The sequence below is a fragment of the Brachyhypopomus gauderio genome, unplaced genomic scaffold (assembly GCF_052324685.1).
Source record: "Brachyhypopomus gauderio isolate BG-103 unplaced genomic scaffold, BGAUD_0.2 sc101, whole genome shotgun sequence".
In the NCBI taxonomy this organism is placed as follows: domain Eukaryota; kingdom Metazoa; phylum Chordata; class Actinopteri; order Gymnotiformes; family Hypopomidae; genus Brachyhypopomus; species Brachyhypopomus gauderio.
In genome coordinates this window covers 450,524-472,775 of record NW_027506922.1, presented here as the reverse complement: position 1 = coordinate 472,775, position 22,252 = coordinate 450,524, and the positions used below count along the sequence as shown (strand labels likewise).

Below are 22,252 nucleotides of genomic sequence, written 5' to 3'. Positions count from 1 at the left end.
CCAGAGCATCGAAAACACGGCTGGTGAGATGTGTTGGCTCCAGCCCACCCCGTTTACCGCTTCTCGGTATCCAAGCGTGGTGGGTACCCCTGCTGGCAGGCTCGGGCACCACAGGGTGCCGGTTCGTGACCATAGATCTTGGGCCGCTCTGCACTCCCAGAGCACATGCCGCACGGTCTCGGGCGCGCCACACCCTGGCCGCGGGCAGATCGGGTTCCTTGCCATGCCCCGGGAGTGCATCACGGCCCTCGCCGGGAGGATCTCATGGGCAGCCATCCAGGATAGGTCCTTGTGCCTGTTCAAGAGGGCCGGGTGGGAGGCATTCTTCCATATGATCCTGGACTCAGCCTCCCCAAGCCCCCTCACCCGCACCACCGGCTCCTGATCCTGCACACAGGACAGAATAGTTTTGTGATGCATTAGAGTTTGCACAGTTTCCCCTTCCAATTTAAAATGCTTCATAAAACGTGGGATCCCCTCATATATTTTTGGCAGCTTAAAACTTATAGGTATCCTCAAATCCACTTTTAACATTTTAAGCTGGCGTAAATACCTCCCCATATGGAACTTTACCCAAGCCCCTGTTTTAGTACCCTCTTCTGTAGTTCCATATTTAAAATGTGTATTTAAAAAACAGCTGCCTAAAAACAAATAAAAATCTGGAACTCCTCTTCCTCCGTTTTCTGGTTTTCTCTTCACTACTTCACGTTTCAAGCGTTCCCATTTAGATCCCCATAAAAAGTAGAATACTGCCCGTTCAACCCCTAGGATCACTGTCCTTGGTGGGAAGAAGACACATGAAATCAATAAAAACAAGGGTAAAATCACAGTTTTAATCACCAGGATTTTCCCTTCCCATGTCAACTGTCTCATCCCCCAGTATCCTAATTTTTTCTTCACCTTTGCTAAAATCCCACCCCAATTTCCTGTTCCCCCCCCTTCCTCATCAAAACATACTCCTAAAATCTTAATGTTTGCTGGTTTCACACTGACTTGCAGCCCTCCCAGCCGTTCCTCCCCCCATGGCCCGTACAGCTGCGCTGTGGATTTGTCCCTATTTAATTTTGCCCCTGATGCCCTGCCAAACCACTCTGTTAAAACAAAAGCCCTTTCTACTGACCTAGTATCACTGCAAAGAACATTCACATCATCCATGTAGAGGACACACCGCGCTTCCTGTCCCCCACTCCCTGGGATTCTTACCCCTCGGATCCACTCATCCTGCCTAAGCATTTGTGCCAAAGGTTCTACTCCCACCACGTACAACAAGGGAGATAGCGGACAGCCCTGACGGACACCGCGACGTACTGCTATCGCTTTTGACAGTAACCCATTTATCATTATTCTACTTGTAGCATTTTTGTACAGCAGTTCCACCCACTTAATAAACCGCCCTGGAAAGCCCACCTTTTGCAGTACTTGAAACAAGTACTGGTGCGAGAGCCGATCAAAAGCCTTCTCAAAATCCAAGTTTAGCACAATAAGCCTCATATTTCTGTCTCTCGCATGACAGATGGTGTCTCTAATCAGAATCAGGCTGTCCGTGATCTTCCTTCCTTGTACTGCACATGCTTGGTCGGGGTGTATGATGTCTTTTAAAACCCGTGACATACGTCCTGCTAAAATCTTACTGAATAACTTAAAATCAACATTTAAAAGGCCTCCAATTTTTCAGTTCTTTTTTATTCCCTTTTTTAAAAAGCAGTGTGACAAAACCTTCATTAAAAACCCTCGGTACTTCCCCCAACTTATCTAATTCTCTAAAAACTTCTAAAACATCCTGTCTTAAAATATCCCAAAATGCCCTATAAAACTCACACGGGAGCCCGTCCGCACCCGGGGACTTCCCTGTTTTAAAACCCTTTAAGCCTTTATCCATTTCCAAATCTGTAATATCTTCTGCTAAAGCCTCTGTGCTTCCAACTTGTGTTTTTATTTGGTTTAAAACCTCTCTCAATACTTCATTATCTATCCTTTCTGCAGTGTATAACTTAGTATAAAAAGTCTCCACCTCCCGTATCACCTCCTCCGTACCCTTTGCCTCTTTTCCTTCACCAATAGTCAACCCTGTTAAAACTGTTCTCTTTTCCATAACCCGTTTGAAAAAGAACCTTGTACATTTCTCCCCCTTTTCAATTTCCTCTGCCCTTGCCCTTAGCATCACCCCTTTGCTCTGTAATGTAGCCAACTCACACATTTCTTTTTTTACATCTTCTATTTCATCATTAAAATCATATCCTTTGTTTACCTGTTCAAAATACCTTTGTAGTCTCTTTTGAAGACCAGCCATTTGTCGGTTTTGTTTCACTTTAATCTCCCTTCCCACCCTCTTAAAAAAATCTGCTACTTTCTTTTTTATATTAATCCACCACTCCACTTTGGTATCATAAAAAACCTGTAACGTTTTCCACTGCTCATATTCCCTTCTAAACTCCGCCTGTATAGTTTTATCAGCCAATAGGGAACAGTTTAATTTCCATATCCCCGCCCCTACTCTCACACCATCTTCGAGTAATATTGTGCTTTGCAGCATAGCGTGGTCAGAAAAAAACACTGGTTTAACCGTTGTCCCCTCTATTGTGCTTCCCCTGGTAAAGACATAATCAATACGAGAAGCCCTTATCCCATCTGGGCTTCTCCATGTAAAACCAGGCGCTCTTGGTTGCACATGTTTAAAACAATCTGTCAACTTAAAATCTTTAATCAATTCCCGTAGGTACCGTGATGTTTTATCTAATTTAACATCTCTCTCTTTACGTAGCTGTCCTGCCTCTTCTAACACACAGTTAAAATCTCCTCCCATAACTACTGGCATATTTCCCATTAAATGTACTCGCAATTGCTCCAATTGTTCCCACCTTTCATGTTTGTCAGTAAAACCATACATATTTAAAACCTTAAGATCCAATCCTAAAAAATCTAAAACTACCAATAAAATCCGCCCTTCTTGTATTCTTACTACCTTCTTAATAGTTATATTTGGATTTTTAATTAAAATTGCCACCCCATCAGCTTTATTATAATTTGACCCACTCCAGATAGATTGCCCCACCCGCCATTTCTCCTCCCACTGCCTATATGATTTCAGATAAGGTAAGGAACATTCCTGCAACAGGAAAATATCTGCCTGTTCCTTGCTTAAAAAATTTAAAACACTTTCAGCACGGATTGGGGATTTAATGCTTCTTACATTAATGGTAGTGATTGTAAGTGCCATAATGATGAGAAGTAAGTGCTGTAAGCTTAAGCCAGTAAAGTAGAAAGGAGGGAACATAGAACCCATACCTTCTTGGTTTTATTATTCCACTAACCAACCTTTATTTAATCCTTATTCGGTACTTCATCTATCACCATTGATACTGCTTCTTCCTTCACTGTTTTTCCTTTCTTCCAGTCCCGCTCCCGTCTCTTCCCTCGCTGTACACCGGGCTGCACTACCTCCTTCTGTGGAGTAGATGACCTAATGGGGATGTTCAAAAAGGAAATTTTGTTTGGCGACTCAGTGGGCCATATCCTATTTGGAGAATCGGACGAGGTCCCCAGCTCCTCCTCTGCTCTTGTCCTCTTCTCCATCGGGTCCGCCAAGGGGGATTCTGCCATCCGTTTGGCAACCTGTGCACAAGGCAACTCCTCCTCCTCATCCATATTAGTTGTGTTTGCCCCAAGGTCCTTTTCTAAACTTGCCTTGTCCCCCCCCTCCTCAGATTGGCTTTGTTCTACACTATGTCTATCTTCATCATTTATTTCTGGATTGTTTTCTACTTCTACCTCATTTCCACTTACCCTTATTTTTTTCCCTTGTCTTGGTCTTGGTACTGGTACTGGATGTGACTGAACTCCCTTTCCTGTGCCTGGTTCTGCCCTTTTTTCCTTTATTAGTTCCTTTTGTAAGGTAGCTGCTCTGCTCGGCATATCTAAAAAGGACAATTCATCCAGTGGCTCAGGAGTCCACACCCTGGCTAATTTTGGGTCCTCTCCCCCTCCCCCTTCTGTACCTGACCCCATAGAGGGAAATTCTGCTCCACTTCCTTCAGTTTCCCCCACTCCCTGTGTCTGTCCTTCCCCCTCCTTCCCTCTATTTCCTGTTTCTCCCTCCACTGTACTTACCTCTCTTACACTGCAAAAAACGATTTTTAAGAAAGTAAAAAACCCTTGTTTATGGACTTTATTTCTTATTTTTGTCTAAAAAGAAAAAATATTCTTAACAAGCAAGTTTTGTACAAGAAAATTAAGCTCATTCTAAGAACATTTGTCTAACTTTTTCTAAATAAGATATTTCAGCTCATCTTGAGCTTTATTTACCAATTACAGGGTATGACTATGGTTTGGTTGAAATTCTAGAATAAGAATAAGATTATTCTTCTTATTTAAAGAATAAGGCCACTTAAACAAATTCTCATTTTAAGAAATGTACTTAATGACTCAAGTTTGAAATAATGGCTGTCATAATGTTTCATACAACATGTGGTCTTACATGAACAAAAGCTGCAAGACTCAAAGCAGTTGGTAAACATAAAACACAGTTAAGCAAGCCCCATTTGAAAGACATAACATACAGCACAACTCATAGCGTTCACTTTAGGCCAGGTCAAACAGATGAACACCTTTAGCAAATCTTCACCATAATAATCATGTACCAACTACAGCGTTCGAATGTCAGTCTCTTGCTACAAATGGCCACAATAAAAAATTTTTAAATTGCTGTAAAACTGTCCAAAACCACCATCTAATGATCCAATCCATCCATGTAAAACAGAGTACCTTTTATAATATATCAGATGAGATATTTATAATATATTGATATGACAGCATAGGTCATATCAAATCTATAATCAGTTCTGTTGCTTGTGCCATGTTTGGAATCTCAATTTTACATGACATGTAATCTGTCATAGCAAATGGTATTATACTGTTGTAATTCAAAACAATGTAATGATGAATTTATCACATAAATATTTCACACAAGCCCAAATACAGGAAAACCACTATAATTAACAGCACTCACAATTAATGAGTTATTCTTCATGTTGTAAACACGATACTCTTTGACACATCCATCTATACCACAAACTACATGGAAATCTGGACTATGGCTATGTGCAGAACTAATATGACTGAGTAGGATTTGAGGGTCAGACCCACAAAAACGAAGCATATAACACAGCGCCAAATCATTTTGCTTTGCTGGTCTGTGAACTCATTTACCCATGAACCTAAGAAAACCTGGATTAGTCTATTAAGAGGTATACGGTTTATCATAAATCGCCTTACAAAAGCTGGAATAAATAATAGTACACATTCACTCGTTTATTTAAAAAAAAAAATTATATTATATATATATATTTATATATATATATATATATATATTATATATATATATGCTTATAAATAAAACGTGAACTAAACTATCTCCATCCCCTCCCCCACACTCCTGGAGATGGTATCGTTACAACTTTCGCGCCGACGGTTAAAGACGACGGTTAGACTGTAGGGTTAAGTGCTACTGAGGTTCAAGTTTGGATGTGATTTCATGGTACAACTAGTGAAGAATTGAAGGCAAGTTATGGAGAAACTGGACGAAATAACAATTTCCACTCTGAAAGGTATGTAACAGTTTTTTTCTTTGTTTAGTGTTAATCTATTTTGTGTTATGTCGCTAGCATGCTAGGCTAGGCACATCTTGATGCAGGGAGTTATTAAAGCATTCCTGTGCCGTTCTCAGTTTCAGTCTCTGTGAATTCTTTCAACAGTAGTGTGCAAAACGTCATGATTTAATGGCAATTAAAATTGTGGCATTTTCAAAATTCGTCTTTAAAAGTTTCCACCAGGTTTGGCCATATTAGCATGGTCCCGGACAGGGCAGGACTATCCAATATCTGTCGTGATCTAATGGCGCTAAGCGGTTGTGTATCTAGTTGAAATTCTATTTAGAGCAGGTCAGGGGTGGGTTTCCCGAAACGTTCGTAGTGCTAAGTACTTCTTAACCTCATACGTTTCATACGAGGTTACGAAGTACTTGGCGCTACGAACGTTTCGGGAAACCCACCCCTGAAAGGTAATGTTTGGAGGCTGTTAATTTTAGGTAATGTTAATGTGTACGGCTGTTGTATAACGTGCTTTATGCCCGAAAAACCTCTTCCAGTACATAATAGTGATGAGTCGTTTCCAAAAGATCCGGTTCTTGAACAGCTCGGTGAAATTAATTAAATTAATCGATACGCGGCTATCGGAGTCGTTTTATATATTAATCTGCACATTCACCTTCGCATCAGTACAGGGAATCAGTCATAGTGTGAGACTGTTATTAGATTATAAAAACAAAAACTCCGTATTTTCACACACATAGAGTGAGCGAGAGAGAGACTCATAACTCTCATAACTCCATATAAAAAAAAACATACAGAAATTAAGCAGTAGTAGCATATAGACAAATAATTGAGAAATAACCTTGTTTTTTATGTTAGACTTGATTGAATTAAACAATTTTAAAGGAAAAATGCACTTTAAAAAATGGCTTTAAAGGAGTCCCATCAATACACGCACACGTCCGCTTCCACTCGGCTAGGGTTCGTTGGCGGTCTTTCAGGCGTGACGTCAGCTGCGTTCTCTGAGAGCACATTGTTCGTTACAGTGTCCAGACAATTTAAAATGATAATGATATGCATCAATGTTGTACCTATTTATAACACGAATTATGGATTATGTAATCTAGTGATAATTGGAAACTTCTATTGCAGAAGCAAATGTTGGAGAAGACCTGCTGTCTTCACTGTCCCGAGATGACATCAAAGATCTCTTTCCTGGTCCTGAACATTTCCTGAGGCGTCCTCTATGGCTTGCAGTGCACAAATGTGAAGAAGTAAGTTCTGCTTTATTGCTTATTGAAAAAAACTGAGGACACACCAGTTTCTTTTATGCAGTTAAAATTAATTTTACCAACACACACTTAGATACCCAGTAGAAGGGCTGTTGGTGGTTTTCTTTCATTTTGGCTTTAAACAAATGGCCTACAAATTTATCAAATGCACACATTTTAAATTTTACAACAATTTACTGATATTTTTGCTATACATTCTTGCATCTCTAGAGACCTAAAGTGCTTATGCAATTTTATGTGAAATTAGCCCTGTGTAAATACACTGTCTATATCTGTATTTAATCTTTCTGTCCAACTCTACCCTGTAGTAACGTGTGTTATTTGGTCAGCCACTTTAAAGGTTGTCAACATTATGCAATCACATATTTTAATTTAATCGGTTTGTAGGATTTAGTTTTCACTTTACAAAGGGTTTTTTGTACCTTTTTCTCTTTCAAAAAGCCAAATTTTGTTGACCATGATTGATTTAGAAAAGTAATAAATGGGTAAAACATCCAAGGGGTGAATATTATTAATAGACACTGCAAATGAATTGTACACATCTGCTCTGTGCTTAGCTGGTTCAGCTGACTTCTTTGACAGTCCGAAAACCCAGGAAAGACACTACAAGACTCCAAGAAATATACAAGACTAAGAAACCAAACAAAGCTGCTGTAACCCAACTGCTTAACCTGGAGTACGAGAGTAGAAGACAATTAATTAACTCTGATGCAATAAAGGAGCAAGACAGACCAGTGAGGGTTCTAGAGGCATACCCTTGTTTCAGAGAACTGGACCATGTAAGCAGTACTCACTTCTTTTAGCCATCCCAGCATTCCTTTAGGGAAACTTTTATATAATTTTCCAATTCTTTAAATACTATAGCCCTCGTGTTTAAGTGGTTATTGTCAAGACCAGATATAGAGCCAGTCTTTTCTGTCTGTATTTTTCAGGTCCTGGATGAGCTGCAGAGGATTATTCAACCATCCAATTCCAGATACATATCTGAGATGAAGGATATATGGGAAATCTTCTACTCAAAGGTGCAGTTCTATGGTGTCATGAAGAAAGTAATGAAGCCTCCAAAAACTTTGGATGGAGGTAATTCTACAGTACCTTGATTTGTCTAAGTTTATGTTTTGTATATTGCATTATTCGCTGTGATTGATCGTTTTATTTGTCTTTTGTCAAACCAGTGGAAGATGCAACAGCTGTGTTCAGAGCCCTTCCACTGCTCTTCCCTTCCAGCACACTACCACCTAAGAAGCTGAGCATCTGTGAGGCTTTTTTCTATGTCCTAAAGGTGAGAATGCAATATTATATGTGCAATTATTGTTTACTTTGCACTTAATCATGCTTTCACTTTATGAAATTTACTGAGTGGAGATGCTCTAAATATTCTTAAGGTTCAGGTCTATGATATCCTGAGGTTAATAAAACCTACAAAGAATAATGAGTCAATTTTAGGCTGTAATGTGGCTCCAAGTTCTCCAATGATGGTAGATTCAGCTGTGTCTTTGTGATGTACGTGAAGTTCTTGGCACCTAAGATTAAATCACAATCACATAATATGCAGAAAAATCACAAGGATATTTTCCCCCATATCATTAAGGGCTTGTTTCTGTACCTTTTTATTTAAAATTGCTGTAGTACGTCTGGTACTTGTAATGTACATTCACACAATCTGCTTAATATATAGTTACAGTTTTTACTATTATCATTTGACTATTAGGTGTTTTAGTTGGGTGTGTGTTTGTTGAGGTTCTGCTCTAATCATCCTCATTCTTTTCTGGCATGTAGACTTCAGAAGACCATGAAGGCTACCTTCGTCGGCGACCCCTGGCTTGCCCAGTTCTGCTCGTCTCTGAAGGCAACTGCATGATTGCTGTTGGAACCACACCAGTGACCACCTTTGACCGAAAGTATCTTTATGAGGGACTGCTCTACCTCATGGCATATTACTATGCCCTACACCTCACATACCCAAAGTACATTTCCACGTTGCTGTCTATCTTGCAAACTGAAATACTCAAAGATTCCATCCATGACAGTGATTCAACCCCCTCTTACAAGAAGGCGCTTGGTGAGTGGAAGTCATTCATTGAGTGAGTCTCTCTTAGAGTCTACTTCCCTGTGTTTGTTTTTTTCAGAAAAGTGGTTCAACACATGTTTGTTTCTGAGATCTTTAAAGATGTTCTTCTGAGATAATGGAAACCATATGTTAGAATATTGGTTTTTATGCTGCAGGGAAATGTATTTTTGATCTTAGTAGTTAGTATTCCCCATTTGAGTATCTGGATTAAGCACTTAGTGGCAATGCTACACAGTACCCGGCTAAAAATTTAGGTAATGTTAGGCGTGCTGTTTGGATGGACATATAAAGACTGTCAAAATACAATTGCTGACCTATTGCTGTGTTAATAAAAATGCAAAAATCAAGAATGCTTCTAGTGCCTTGATTTTAAAATAAAACAAATTGTCTTGTTTGTCTTGAAAAAAACAATTAGTTTTAAGAAAACTTGTCCTGTAGTAAGCTTTTTTTGTTACATGAATAATTTAAATTAAGGTGTAAAATCCTAAAGTAAGCAAATAATTCTTTAAATCAGCAAGACATCAAGAAAGCATAATTTATTTCAGGAAAGATTTTCTACAAAACTCTTGTTATGAGTCACATTTTCTTAAATTAAGCATAGAAAATCTTGAAATCAGCTTAATCAAGATTTTGTCACACTCATTTTAAAAAAATATTTCTTAAGAAAAGCAATTTTTGCTTGTAAGAAGCACAATTTTCTTTAATTTAAAAATACACAAGTTAGATTCATTTGCTAGTTTTAAGAATTCTAGACAAGCAACTTTTGCTTACCCCATTGGCAGATTTTTTTTCTCAAAACAAGAATAAATTGTCATATTTAGGAATATTTAGCTTATTTCAAGTAGTGCTGTTTTTGCAGTGTACCTCTTGGGGTGCCCCCTGCTGGGGAGGCTGTGGATTGCTCCTACCTCTGCTTGGCCCCGCCTCCGGCTCCTCCTCCACTTCCTGCTCCCTCTCCCCTGCCATTTTGTCCTCTGGATTGCCATGCTTGTCGGCCATCTTGGACTTCTTGAGTTTGTTGGCAAACGAGTCTGGGCAATCCCTATAGAGGTGGTCTGAGCTTCCACAGAGATTGCACAGTCTGCCATTGGGACACTCTTCAAACGTGTGCCCAATTTCTCTGCACTTGCCACAAAATATTTTAGTACATGCTTCAGCAAAATGCCCCATGTCTCCACACCGCCTACACGTCTTAGGCATTCCCTGGTAAAAAACATGACCCCTGTTTTCTCCTAACACAATCATTTGTGGTAAGTGCTTCAAACCCATGTAACTGTTCTTTTCCTCCCATTGTTTGATGGGAACCCTCCACGCACATGTCCAGATACCATCATCGTCTAGAACTTTTGCAGCATTTCCCATTACTATACAAAACCTACTCAGCCATGCACATATATCCTCAGAACATACGGTCTCATTAAACATTCTTACTATTACCGTTTTTCGTGTGTAGTCTGTCAATTTTTCTATGTTAAACAGTTCAAATTTGTCTTTAGCATTTTCAAGCCTCACCCAGAAATCATTTAACAATGCTGCTGAGCAGAAACTAACGTCGAAACCTTTGTTCTGAGGTAGTGCAATTATACAATTGAAGGCATTTGGGCTAAACCCCAGAATCTTTTGCATGAACTTTCTAGAGAAGTCAAGTCTAGACAAAATTCCCCTTTCCTCCCCCCTTGCTTTTAGGTAAAACCGCACGCTGTGGTGCCTCCTTGTGCCGGCACGTGCTGCCGACATTTTGGAGGCACCCACAGCTTTAAATTAACTTAAAATTTAACTTTGCACTAAAACCACAATAAGTTAAGTAAATAGACGAATAAATAGGTAAAATCTTAAAAGACCTTACCTGTTGTTGTCTTCAAATTCAAAAATACCACCAACCTACACAAAAGAAAATACTCACAAACAAGACAAGAATTACAATAATTCCAACAATACTGTTATTCACCACCAAAAGGACAATATACTCTCTAAAGAAAATGGCCGCTGCCACTGAAAAGACTGCCGCCTTCCTTTCCCAGAGAGTCGATCGCAACTCCACCCCTTGATCTTAGCCAAAAGGCCGAGAAGCGATCGTACATTTACAGATAGTGCTCAAGAACTTAATGCACTGCAAGACCTTCTCAGGGACGTTCCTCCACAAGGGAAGGGCACTGTGCCACTCAGCTGGGCTAAACGGCAAGCTCAAAGCTCAGAGAAGTGGAATGCTTCTGTCACGTAGGGCCACGCCCCCCTCTCCTAGCTGTCACGTAGGGCTACGCCCCCCTCTCCTAGCTGTCACGTAGGGCCACGCCCCCTCTCCTAGCTGTCACGTAGGGCTACGCCCCCCTCTCCTAGCTGTCACGTAGGGCTACGCCCCCCTCTCCTAGCTGTCACGTAGGGCCACGCCCCCCTCTCCTAGCTGTCACGTAGGGCCACGCCCCCTCTCCTAGCTGTCACGTAGGGCTATGCCCCCCTCTCCTAGCTGTCACGTAGGGCCACGCCCCCCTCTCCTAGCTGTCACTCCGGTTTCCCTGTTTCTCATGTCTGTGTTGTTCCCAGCCCGTTGATCCCGCTTTACAGATGTTTGCTGTACAGAGATTGCTTCATCTACCTCAACAGTGTACCTGTTCTCCCAGTCAGCTAAAGCTGACCTGTGGCAAAGAGGTCGTCCTTGTTGGTAAGAACTTGATTCAGTTCAACTAAATGCAAAAGACTGAATTCATACTACTTACATGTCTTTTTGATTTCAGGACGGTACCAACTAAATTTGCCAACACTGAGCTGTTCTCAGTGCATGAAAAGCTGGACCACTGAACTTGAACTAGAACAATGTGGATATTGGCCTGCTACCATCAACCACCAGACCATCTTCCATGTAGACCTGTTCCAGTCTTTACCTGCTGCCATCAACCACCAGACCATCTTCCATGTAGACCTGTTCCAGTCTTTACCTGCTACCATCAACCACCAGACCATCTTCCATGTAGACCTGTTCCAGTCTTTCCAGGATCTGAAGCAGCTGGCTCCTGGGCTTTCTCCTCAAGCGTTTATTGGAATGCTTGATGAAAGAACAAAGTCTTTTGGCAGAGTAAGCGTGCATCATATTTCTTTGTTGTAGATCAGGGCCAGTCTTATCCACACAGGATCACTGTGGCTGCACATGGTCTTATCAAGCAGAACCTATTTCTATTTGTTTAAAATGTGCTGTAGAATACATATATCTATATTTTACAGTATTCTCAAATTTGTGCATAGAAGGTATGCAACCTTGGTTGGGGTGAAAAATGCCCACATGAGGTTTTTACATGCACATTTGCAGGTTAAAATGTGTTTGTGGTTCTTGTTATATTTTGAGGTAAGGAACTCTGGAGATGGCAAAATTCTGCAGCAGGATGGCGTTCCTTCTCATACTTCAGCCTCCACATCAAAGTTCCTGAAAGCAAAGAAGTTCAAGGGGCTCCAGGATTGACCTGCCCCATCACCAGACATGAACATTATTGAGGATTGACCAGCCCAGTCACCAGACATGAACATTATTGAGGATTGACCAGCCCCATCACCAGATATGAACATTATTGAGGATTGACCAGCCCAGTCACCAGACATGAACATTATTGAGGATTGACCAGCCCCATCACCAGACATGAACATTATTGAGGATTGACCAGCCCAGTCACCAGACATGAACATTATTGAGGATTGACCAGCCCCATCACCAGACATGAACATTATTGAGGATTGACCAGCCCAGTCACCAGACATGAACATTATTGAGGATTGAAATATGAAACCAAAAAATCTTGGTGAACTCTGCAAGTCCTGTGAGACTGATTACTTTGCCATTGCAGATGACTTCATCAATAGTTTGAGTCATTGCCAAGATGTATGGATGCAGTCCTCCAAGCTGATGGAAGTCATATTGATATTAACTATTTTTCTAATGTTATTGTAACATGTTTGTGTATTCAAAATAAAGTATGTGTATAATTTCAACATTATTTTGTATACAAGACCCAATTAATGATAAAACTCAATGAATGATACAAAACTTCTTTTGGTATAATAAGCATAATCTAGAGGGCTTTGCCTTTCATATAAGCTATTTCTGATTTCAATTGATCAACTACAAGTCAAGTTATTTGTTGTTGTTCCTACAACTTGGCTACGCGACAGGACATTTGCCAGATACTGTGTGTGTGTATTTATATATATTTTGACCATGGTTTGTTACATTACTCATAAGGATATTGGGCTAAAGCTGGACCTTGGCCCCTTAGTTCCAGTGAAGGTAATTTTACAGTATACAAGAGACATTTCACACCATTATATGATTCCAACTTTGTAGTAACAGTTTCAGGAAGACCTTCCCCTGTTCCATGACTGTGCACAAAGCCAGCTCCATAAAGGCATGGTTTAACAACTGTGGTCTGCACAGAGCCCTGAACCCAATTGAAAACCTTTGAGATCAACTGGAATCTAAATTGTGAGTCAGACCTTCTTGTCCAATATCAGTGCCCGATAACACAAATGCTGTGTTGAATGAATGGCCACAAATTTCCACCGTCACATTCCAAAATCTTGTGGAAGGACCCAAGTATATTTTACTAGATCAGCAAAATTATTAACTGACTAACTATTAACTATTAGCATGCTTTCTGATGTCACACAAACACAAACACACATATCTACCAACATAACTACCTACCTGCCTCCATATATTTGCTTACCTCCTGTCTAGATGTGGCTTGTAACAAATTAGGTCATACCAAATGGGGAGAAGCCTCAGGCTTTAGCCAAACAAGGCGTGCTGGTGTAACGATTCAAGGGGCGGTTGTGACGCAAATGCAGGTATATAATAGATTTATTAAGTAGAAGGACACAAGACACTAAACACAGGAGAGCTAAAAAACAAGGAAGTAAGTAAACAAGGGGGACCATACAAGCAACTAAACAGCTAATAGAACAATACGGAAGCTATCGAACACGTAGTATACTCAAACGGAAAAACATACAGTTGTCATTTACAGTGACAATATCATAACCCAGAACTTTCATTTTTACCTTTACTTAGTCTGATTGTGTGATTTGTGTGTGACTTGTGTATTTGTCTGTATTTTGTGTAATCTGTGTGTTAACGGGCCGCCCAATGGAGGATGGGTTCCCTTTTGAGTCTTGGTTCTCCCGAGGTTTCTTCCTATTCCCCACTATCTTAGGGAGTTTTTCCTCGCCACTGTCGCCCTTGGCTTGCTCATTAGAGTTCTGGACCCGTAGTATTGTTAACCTTTTAAATCCTGTAAGGCGCTTTGTGACAACATGTGTTGTGAAAAGCGCTATACAAATAAACTTTGATTGATTGATTGATTGATTGATCAAATTTATTCAACCCCCAATGCTGCGAAGGGTTTTATGGAATTCAGTGCACATTTGTAATTGTGTTCATAATGAAATCTTACAAGGACTTGTTAAAGAACTAAATGCAACTAAGATAGCATCAATTTTTTTTGTCATAAAGTATTAAATGGCCTTTTTGTGATTTCTTCATTGACACAATTATTCAACCCCTTTACGACTACCACTCCTAAGAACAGAGGTTCATTCCAGTGTTTTCCATCAGGTATTGAAAACATCTGTGGATGTCAACGAGCAGCAATCAAGCATGATAAGCACCAATTAGGCAGATTTAAAAGGACTGTGATACTCAGCTCCTTCTAGACATCTACTGGTGTGTTTCCAAGCATGGTGAAGGCAAGAGAATGGTCCCAGAAGACAAGAGAAGAGGTTATTGCTCTTCACAAGAATGGCAATGGATATAAAAAGATTGCGAAGTTGTTAAATATTCCAAGAGACACTATCGGAAGTATCACTCGCAAGTTCAAGTTAAAGGGCACAGTGGAAACGTTACTTGGTCGTGGCAGAAAGAAGATCCTGACCGCGACTGCTGTGCGCTACCTGAAGCGTAATGTGGAGAAAAATCCCCGCGTGACTGCTAAGGAACTGAAAAAAGACCTGTCAGATGTGGGCACTGAAGTTTCAGCTCAGACAATAAGGCGCGCACTGCATAACGAAGACCTCCATGCCAGAACGCCCAGACGCACCCCCTTGCTGACTCCAAAGAACAAGAAAAGTCGACTGCAGTATGCCAAAAGTCATGTGGACAAGCCACAAAGGTTTTGGAACAGTGTACTGTGGTCAGATGAAACTAAATTAGAACTGTTTGGGACAATGGACCAGCGCTATGTTTGGAGAAGGAAGAACCAGGCTTATGAACAAAAGAACACCTTGCCTACTGTGAAGCATGGCGGGGGGTCAATTATGCTTTGGGGCTGTTTTGCTTCTAATGGTACAGGAAAGCTTCAACGTATGCAGGGTACCATGAATTCCCTTCAGTACCAGGAGATCTTGGAGGAAAATGTGATGGAGTCAGTCACAAACCTGCGGCTTGGGAGACGTTGGACCTTCCAACAGGACAATGATCCGAAGCACACATCCAAGTCCACTAGAGCATGGTTGAACATGAAAGGCTGGAACATTCTAGAGTGGCCATCGCAATCACCAGACTTAAATCCAATTGAGAACCTCTGGTGGGACCTAAAGAAGGCAGTTGCAGTGCGCAAGCCTAAGAATGTGACTGAACTGGAGGCTTTTGCCCATGAAGAATGGGCTAAGATACCCATAGGTCGCTGCAAGACACTTGTGTCAAGCTATGCTTCACGCTTGAAAGCTGTCATAACTGGAAAAGGATGTTGTACTAAGTACTAAAAAATAATGTCACTAGGGGGTTGAATAAAACTGATAATGATGTGAGCACAGTAAAGACATTTGTGGTTATTCCATAATAAATATTATGTTATGTTTGTCTAATTTATAAGTGCCTCTTTGATATAATTGTAAATAAGATGACTGAAATGATCAAAATCAATGTCAAACTGGCCAAAACACTTTATTTCAGTGGGGGTTGAATAAATTTGATCACAACTGTACTTTTCACTATAGTGACCGTAGCGCACGACTCCGCACAGTTCTCTTGTATGTACGTTAACAAATACGAGCCTCTTGTAATTCCAGGACGAAACATGAGAGAACATGAAGACGTTAAGATTGGGCGTTTTGAAAATAAACAACCATTAAATAATGTGATGAAAAAGCGAATTATTTCGAGTATATGTATAAATAGTAAACTTTATTAAGTTTAAGGTGCTGGGAAATATTGAACTGGACCTTGAAAGTGAAGTACAAGTGCTTTAATTCCACCTTATAAAGGTGCATGAACCCTGCAAATATGACTTTGGGCGTGACAGAGGGAGGAACGAATGGGAGCGGGGAGCTAGGACCAGGGAGGAGGGAGGGGCTGGACGTGACAGCTGGCATGAGGTTCTCCGTGTCCTGGTAGGAGACCTCATCCATGTATTATATGATGTTTCCAACAAGCAGGTCCTTAGATAATGGCAGTAATCTATGCAGTTAGTCCATTATAAACGTCCAGATCTGTCACTTCAGCACATGCTTTCTGAAGTCACACAAACACAAACACACATATCTATGTATCTACCAACATAACTACCTACCTGCCTCCATCTATTTGCTTACCTCCTGTCCAGATGTGGCTTGTAACAAATTAGGTCATACCAAATGGTGAGAAGCCTCAGGCTTTAGCCAAACAAGGCGTGCTGGCATGAGGTTCTCCGTGTCCTGGTAGGAGACCTCATCCATGTATCATATGATGTTTCCAACAAGCAGGTAGTTAGATAATGGCAGTAATCTATGCAGTTAGGCCCTTATAAAGATCCAGATCGGTCAGTTCAGCACATGCTTTCTGATGTCACACAAACACAAACACACATATCTATCTATCTACCAACATAACTACCTACCTGCCTCCATATACTTGCTTACCTCCTGTCCAGATGTGGCTTGTAACAAATTAGGTCATACCAAATGTTGAGAAGCCTCAGGCTTTAGCCAAACAAGGCGTGCTGGCATGAGGTTCTTCGTGTCCTGGTAGGAGACCTCATCCATGTATTATATGATGTTTCCAACAAGCAGGTCCTTAGATAATGGCAGTAAGCTATGCAGTTAGTCCATTATAAACGTCCAGATCTGTCACTTCAGCACATGCTTTCTGAAGTCACACAAACACAAACACACATATCTATCTATCTACCAACATAACTACCTACCTGCCTCCAACTATTTGCTTAACTCCTGTCCAGATGTGGCTTGTAACAAATTAGGTCATACCAAATGGTGAGAAGCCTCAGGCTTTAGCCAAACAAGGCGTGCTGGCATGAGGTTCTCCGTGTCCTGGTAGGAGACCTCATCCATGTATTATATGATGTTTCCAACAAGCAGGTCCTTAGATAATGGCAGTAATCTATGCAGTTAGGCCCTTATAAAGATCCAGATCGGTCAGTTCAGCACAAGCTTTCTGATGTCACACAAACACAAACACACATATCTATCTATCTACCAACATAACTACCTACCTGCCTCCATATACTTGCTTACCTCCTGTCCAGATGTGGCTTGTAACAAATTAGGTCATACCAAATGTTGAGAAGCCTCAGGCTTTAGCCAAACAAGGCGTGCTGGCATGAGGTTCTCCGTGTCCTGGTAGGAGACCTCATCCATGTATTATATGATGTTTCCAACAAGCAGGTCCTTAGATAATGGCAGTAATCTATGCAGTTAGGCCCTTATAAAGATCCAGATCGGTCAGTTCAGCACATGCTTTCTGATGTCACACAAACACAAACACACATATCTATCTATCTACCAACATAACTACCTACCTGCCTCCATATACTTGCTTACCTCCTGTCCAGATGTGGCTTGTAACAAATTAGGTCATACCAAATGGTGAGAAGCCTCAGGCTTTAGCCAAACAAGGCGTGCTGGCATGAGGTTCTCCGTGTCCTGGTAGGAGACCTCATTCATGTATCATATGATGTTTCCAACTAGCAGGTAGTTAGATAATGGCAGTAATCTATGCAGTTAGGCCCTTATAAAGATCCAGATTGGTCAGTTTAGCACATGCTTTCTGATGTCACACAAACACAAACACACATATCTATCTATCTACCAACATAACTACCTACCTGCCTCTATATACTTGCTTACCTCCTGTCCAGATGTGGCTTGTAACAAATTAGGTCATACCAAATGGTGAGAAACCTCAGGCTTTAGCCAAACAAGGCGTGCTGGCATGAGGTTCTCCGTGTCCTGGTAGGATACCTCATCCATGTATCATATGATGTTTCCAACAAGCAGGTAATTAGATAATGGCAGTAATCTATGCAGTTAGGCCCTTATAAAGATCCAGATCGGTCAGTTCAGCACATGCTTTCTGATGTCACACAAACACAAACACACATATCTATCTATCTACCAACATAACTACCTACCTGCCTCCATCTATTTGCTTACCTCCTGTCCAGATGTGGCTTGTAACAAATTAGGTCATACCAAATGGTGAGAAACCTCAGGCTTTAGCCAAACAAGGCGTGCTGGCATGAGGTTCTCCGTGTCCGGTAGGAGACCTCATCCATGTATTATATGATCTTTCCAACAAGCAGGTCCTTAGATAATGGCAGTAATCTATGCAGTTAGTCCATAATAAACGTCCAGATGTGTCACTTCAGCACATGCTTTCTGAAGTCACACAAACACAAACACACATATCTATCTATCTATCTACCAACATAACTACCTACCTGCCTCCAACTATTTGCTTACCTCCTGTCTAGATGTGGCTTGTAACAAATTAGGTCATACCAAATGGTGAGAAGCCTCAGGCTTTAGCCAAACAAGGCGTGCTGGCATGAGGTTCTCCGTGTCCTGGTAGGAGACCTCATCCATGTATTATATGATGTTTCCAACAAGCAGGTACTTAGATAATGGCAGTAATCTATGCATTTAGTCCATTATAAACGTCCAGATCTGTCACTTCAGCACTTGCTTTCTGATGTCACAAAAACACAAACACACATATCTATCTATCTACCAACATAACTACCTACCTGCCTCCATATACTTGCTTACCTCCTGTCCAGATGTGGCTTGTAACAAATTAGGTCATACCAAATGTTGAGAAGCCTCAGGCTTTAGCCAAACAAGGCGTGCTGGCATGAGGTTCTCCGTGTCCGGTAGGAGACCTCATCCATGTATTATATGATGTTTCCAACAAGCAGGTCCTTAGATAATGGCAGTAATCTATGCAGTTAGTCCATAATAAACGTCCAGATCTGTCACTTCAGCACATGCTTTCTGAAGTCACACAAACACAAACACACATATCTATCTATCTACCAACATAACTACCTACCTGCCTCCAACTATTTGCTTACCTCCTGTCCAGATGTGGCTTGTAACAAATTAGGTCATACCAAATGGTGAGAAGCCTCAGGCTTTAGCCAAACAAGGCGTGCTGGCATGAGGTTCTCCGTGTCCTGGTAGGAGACCTCATCCATGTATCATATGATGTTTCCAACTAGCAGGTAGTTAGATAATGGCAGTAATCTATGCAGTTAGGCCCTTATAAAGATCCAGATTGGTCAGTTTAGCACATGCTTTCTGATGTCACACAAACACAAACACACATATCTATCTATCTACCAACATAACTACCTACCTGCCTCTATATACTTGCTTACCTCCTGTCCAGATGTGGCTTGTAACAAATTAGGTCATACCAAATGGTGAGAAACCTCAGGCTTTAGCCAAACAAGGCGTGCTGGCATGAGGTTCTCCATGTCCTGGTAGGATACCTCATCCATGTATCATATGATGTTTCCAACAAGCAGGTAGTTAGATAATGGCAGTAATCTATGCAGTTAGGCCCTTATAAAGATCCAGATCGGTCAGTTCAGCACATGCTTTCTGATGTCACACAAACACAAACACACATATCTATCTATCTACCAACATAACTACCTACCTGCCTCCATCTATTTGCTTACCTCCTGTCCAGATGTGGCTTGTAACAAATTAGGTCATACCAAATGGTGAGAAGCCTCAGGCTTTAGCCAAACAAGGCGTGCTGGCATGAGGTTCTCCGTGTCCGGTAGGAGACCTCATCCATGTATTATATGATGTTTCCAACAAGCAGGTCCTTAGATAATGGCAGTAATCTATGCAGTTAGTCCATAATAAACGTCCAGATCTGTCACTTCAGCACATGCTTTCTGAAGTCACACAAACACAAACACACATATCTATCTATCTACCAACATAACAACCTACCTGCCTCCATATACTTGCTTACCTCCGGTCCAGATGTGGCTTGTAACAAATTAGGTCATACCAAATGGTGAGAAACCTCAGGCTTTAGCCAAACAAGGCGTGCTGGCATGAGGTTCTCCGTGTCCTGGTAGGAGACCTCATCCATGAATCATATGATGTTTCCAACAAGCAGGTAGTTAGATAATGGCAGTAATCTATGCAGTTAGGCCCTTATAAAGATCCAGATCGGTCAGTTCAGCACATGCTTTCTGATGTCACACAAACACAAACACACATATCTATCTATCTACCAACATAACTACCTACCTGCCTCCATATACTTGCTTACCTCCTGTCCAGATGTGGCTTGTAACAAATTAGGTCATACCAAATGTTGAGAAGCCTCAGGCTTTAGCCAAACAAGGCGTGCTGGCATGAGGTTCTTCGTGTCCTGGTAGGAGACCTCATCCATGTATTATATGATGTTTCCAACAAGCAGGTCCTTAGATAATGGCAGTAAGCTATGCAGTTAGTCCATTATAAACGTCCAGATCTGTCACTTCAGCACATGCTTTCTGAAGTCACACAAACACAAACACACATATCTATCTATCTACCAACATAACTACCTACCTGCCTCCAACTATTTGCTTACCTCCTGTCCAGATGTGGCTTGTAACAAATTAGGTCATACCAAATGGTGAGAAGCCTCAGGCTTTAGCCAAACAAGGCGTGCTGGCATGAGGTTCTCCGTGTCCTGGTAGGAGAACTCATCCATGTATTATATGATGTTTCCAACAAGCAGGTCCTTAGATAATGGCAGTAATCTATGCAGTTAGGCCCTTATAAAGATCCAGATCGGTCAGTTCAGCACAAGCTTTCTGATGTCACACAAACACAAACACACATATCTATCTATCTACCAACATAACTACCTACCTGCCTCCATATACTTGCTTACCTCCTGTCCAGATGTGGCTTGTAACAAATTAGGTCATACCAAATGTTGAGAAGCCTCAGGCTTTAGCCAAACAAGGCGTGCTGGCATGAGGTTCTCCGTGTCCTGGTAGGAGACCTCATCCATGTATTATATGATGTTTCCAACAAGCAGGTCCTTAGATAATGGCAGTAATCTATGCAGTTAGGCCCTTATAAAGATCCAGATCGGTCAGTTCAGCACATGCTTTCTGATGTCACACAAACACAAACACACATATCTATCTATCTACCAACATAACTACCTACCTGCCTCCATATACTTGCTTACCTCCTGTCCAGATGTGGCTTGTAACAAATTAGGTCATACCAAATGGTGAGAAGCCTCAGGCTTTAGCCAAACAAGGCGTGCTGGCATGAGGTTCTCCGTGTCCTGGTAGGAGACCTCATCCATGTATCATATGATGTTTCCAACAAGCAGGTAGTTAGATAATGGCAGTAATCTATGCAGTTAGGCCCTTATAAAGATCCAGATCGGTCAGTTCAGCACATCCTTTCTGATGTCACACAAACACAAGCACACATATCTATCTATCTATCTATTTATCTATCTACCAATATAACTACCTACCTGCCTCCATATATTTGCTTACCTCCTGTCTAGATGTGGCTTGTAACAAATTAGGTCATACCAAATGGTGAGAAGCCTCAGGCTTTAGCCAAACAAGGCGTGCTGGCATGAGGTTCTCCGTGTCCTGGTAGGAGACCTCATCCATGTATCATATGATGTTTCCAACAAGCAGGTAGTTAGATAATGGCAGTAATCTATGCAGTTAGGCCGTTATAAAGATCCAGATCGGTCAGTTCAGCACATGCTTTCTGATGTCACACAAACACAAACACACATATCTATCTATCTATCTATCTATCTATCTATCTATCTATCTATCTATCTATCTATCTATCTATCTATCTATCTATCTATCTATCTATCTATCTATCTATCTATCTATCTATCTACCAACATAACTACCTACCTGGCTCCATCTATTTGCTAACCTCCTGTCCAGATGTGGCTTGTAACAAATTAGGTCATACCAAATGGTGAGAAACCTCAGGCTTTAGCCAAACAAGGCGTGCTGGCATGAGGTTCTCCGTGTCCGGTAGGA

At 41.2% G+C, this 22,252-nt stretch overlaps 2 protein-coding genes across 2 annotated transcripts in view; one reads left to right on the top strand and one right to left on the bottom strand.

Annotated features, from left to right (window-relative positions):
• The window catches only part of LOC143497154 (uncharacterized), a 109,576-nt gene that overhangs the window by 5,645 nt on the left and 81,679 nt on the right, over window positions 1–22,252 (bottom strand). The window lies entirely within an intron of this gene.
• Window positions 5,480–9,393, top strand: LOC143497168 (uncharacterized). The gene is made up of 6 exons (XM_076992966.1): window positions 5,480–5,603; window positions 6,738–6,859; window positions 7,435–7,656; window positions 7,810–7,957; window positions 8,053–8,159; window positions 8,657–9,393. The coding sequence occupies exons 1-6, from the start codon at window positions 5,564–5,566 to the stop codon at window positions 8,963–8,965; spliced, it is 948 nt and encodes a 315-aa protein (XP_076849081.1). The 5' UTR covers window positions 5,480–5,563; the 3' UTR covers window positions 8,966–9,393.

What these genes read in the sequence shown, in the direction of transcription:
- LOC143497168 (XM_076992966.1), top strand. Translation starts at nt 5,564, where the DNA reads ATGGAGAAACTGGACGAAATAACAATTTCCACTCTGAAAG. An exon ending in CAGTGCACAAATGTGAAGAA is followed by an intron (nt 6,860 to 7,434) that starts GTAAGTTCTGCT and finishes CTCTGTGCTTAG; the next exon opens with CTGGTTCAGCTGACTTCTTT. An exon ending in GTTTCAGAGAACTGGACCAT is followed by an intron (nt 7,657 to 7,809) that starts GTAAGCAGTACT and finishes TGTATTTTTCAG; the next exon opens with GTCCTGGATGAGCTGCAGAG.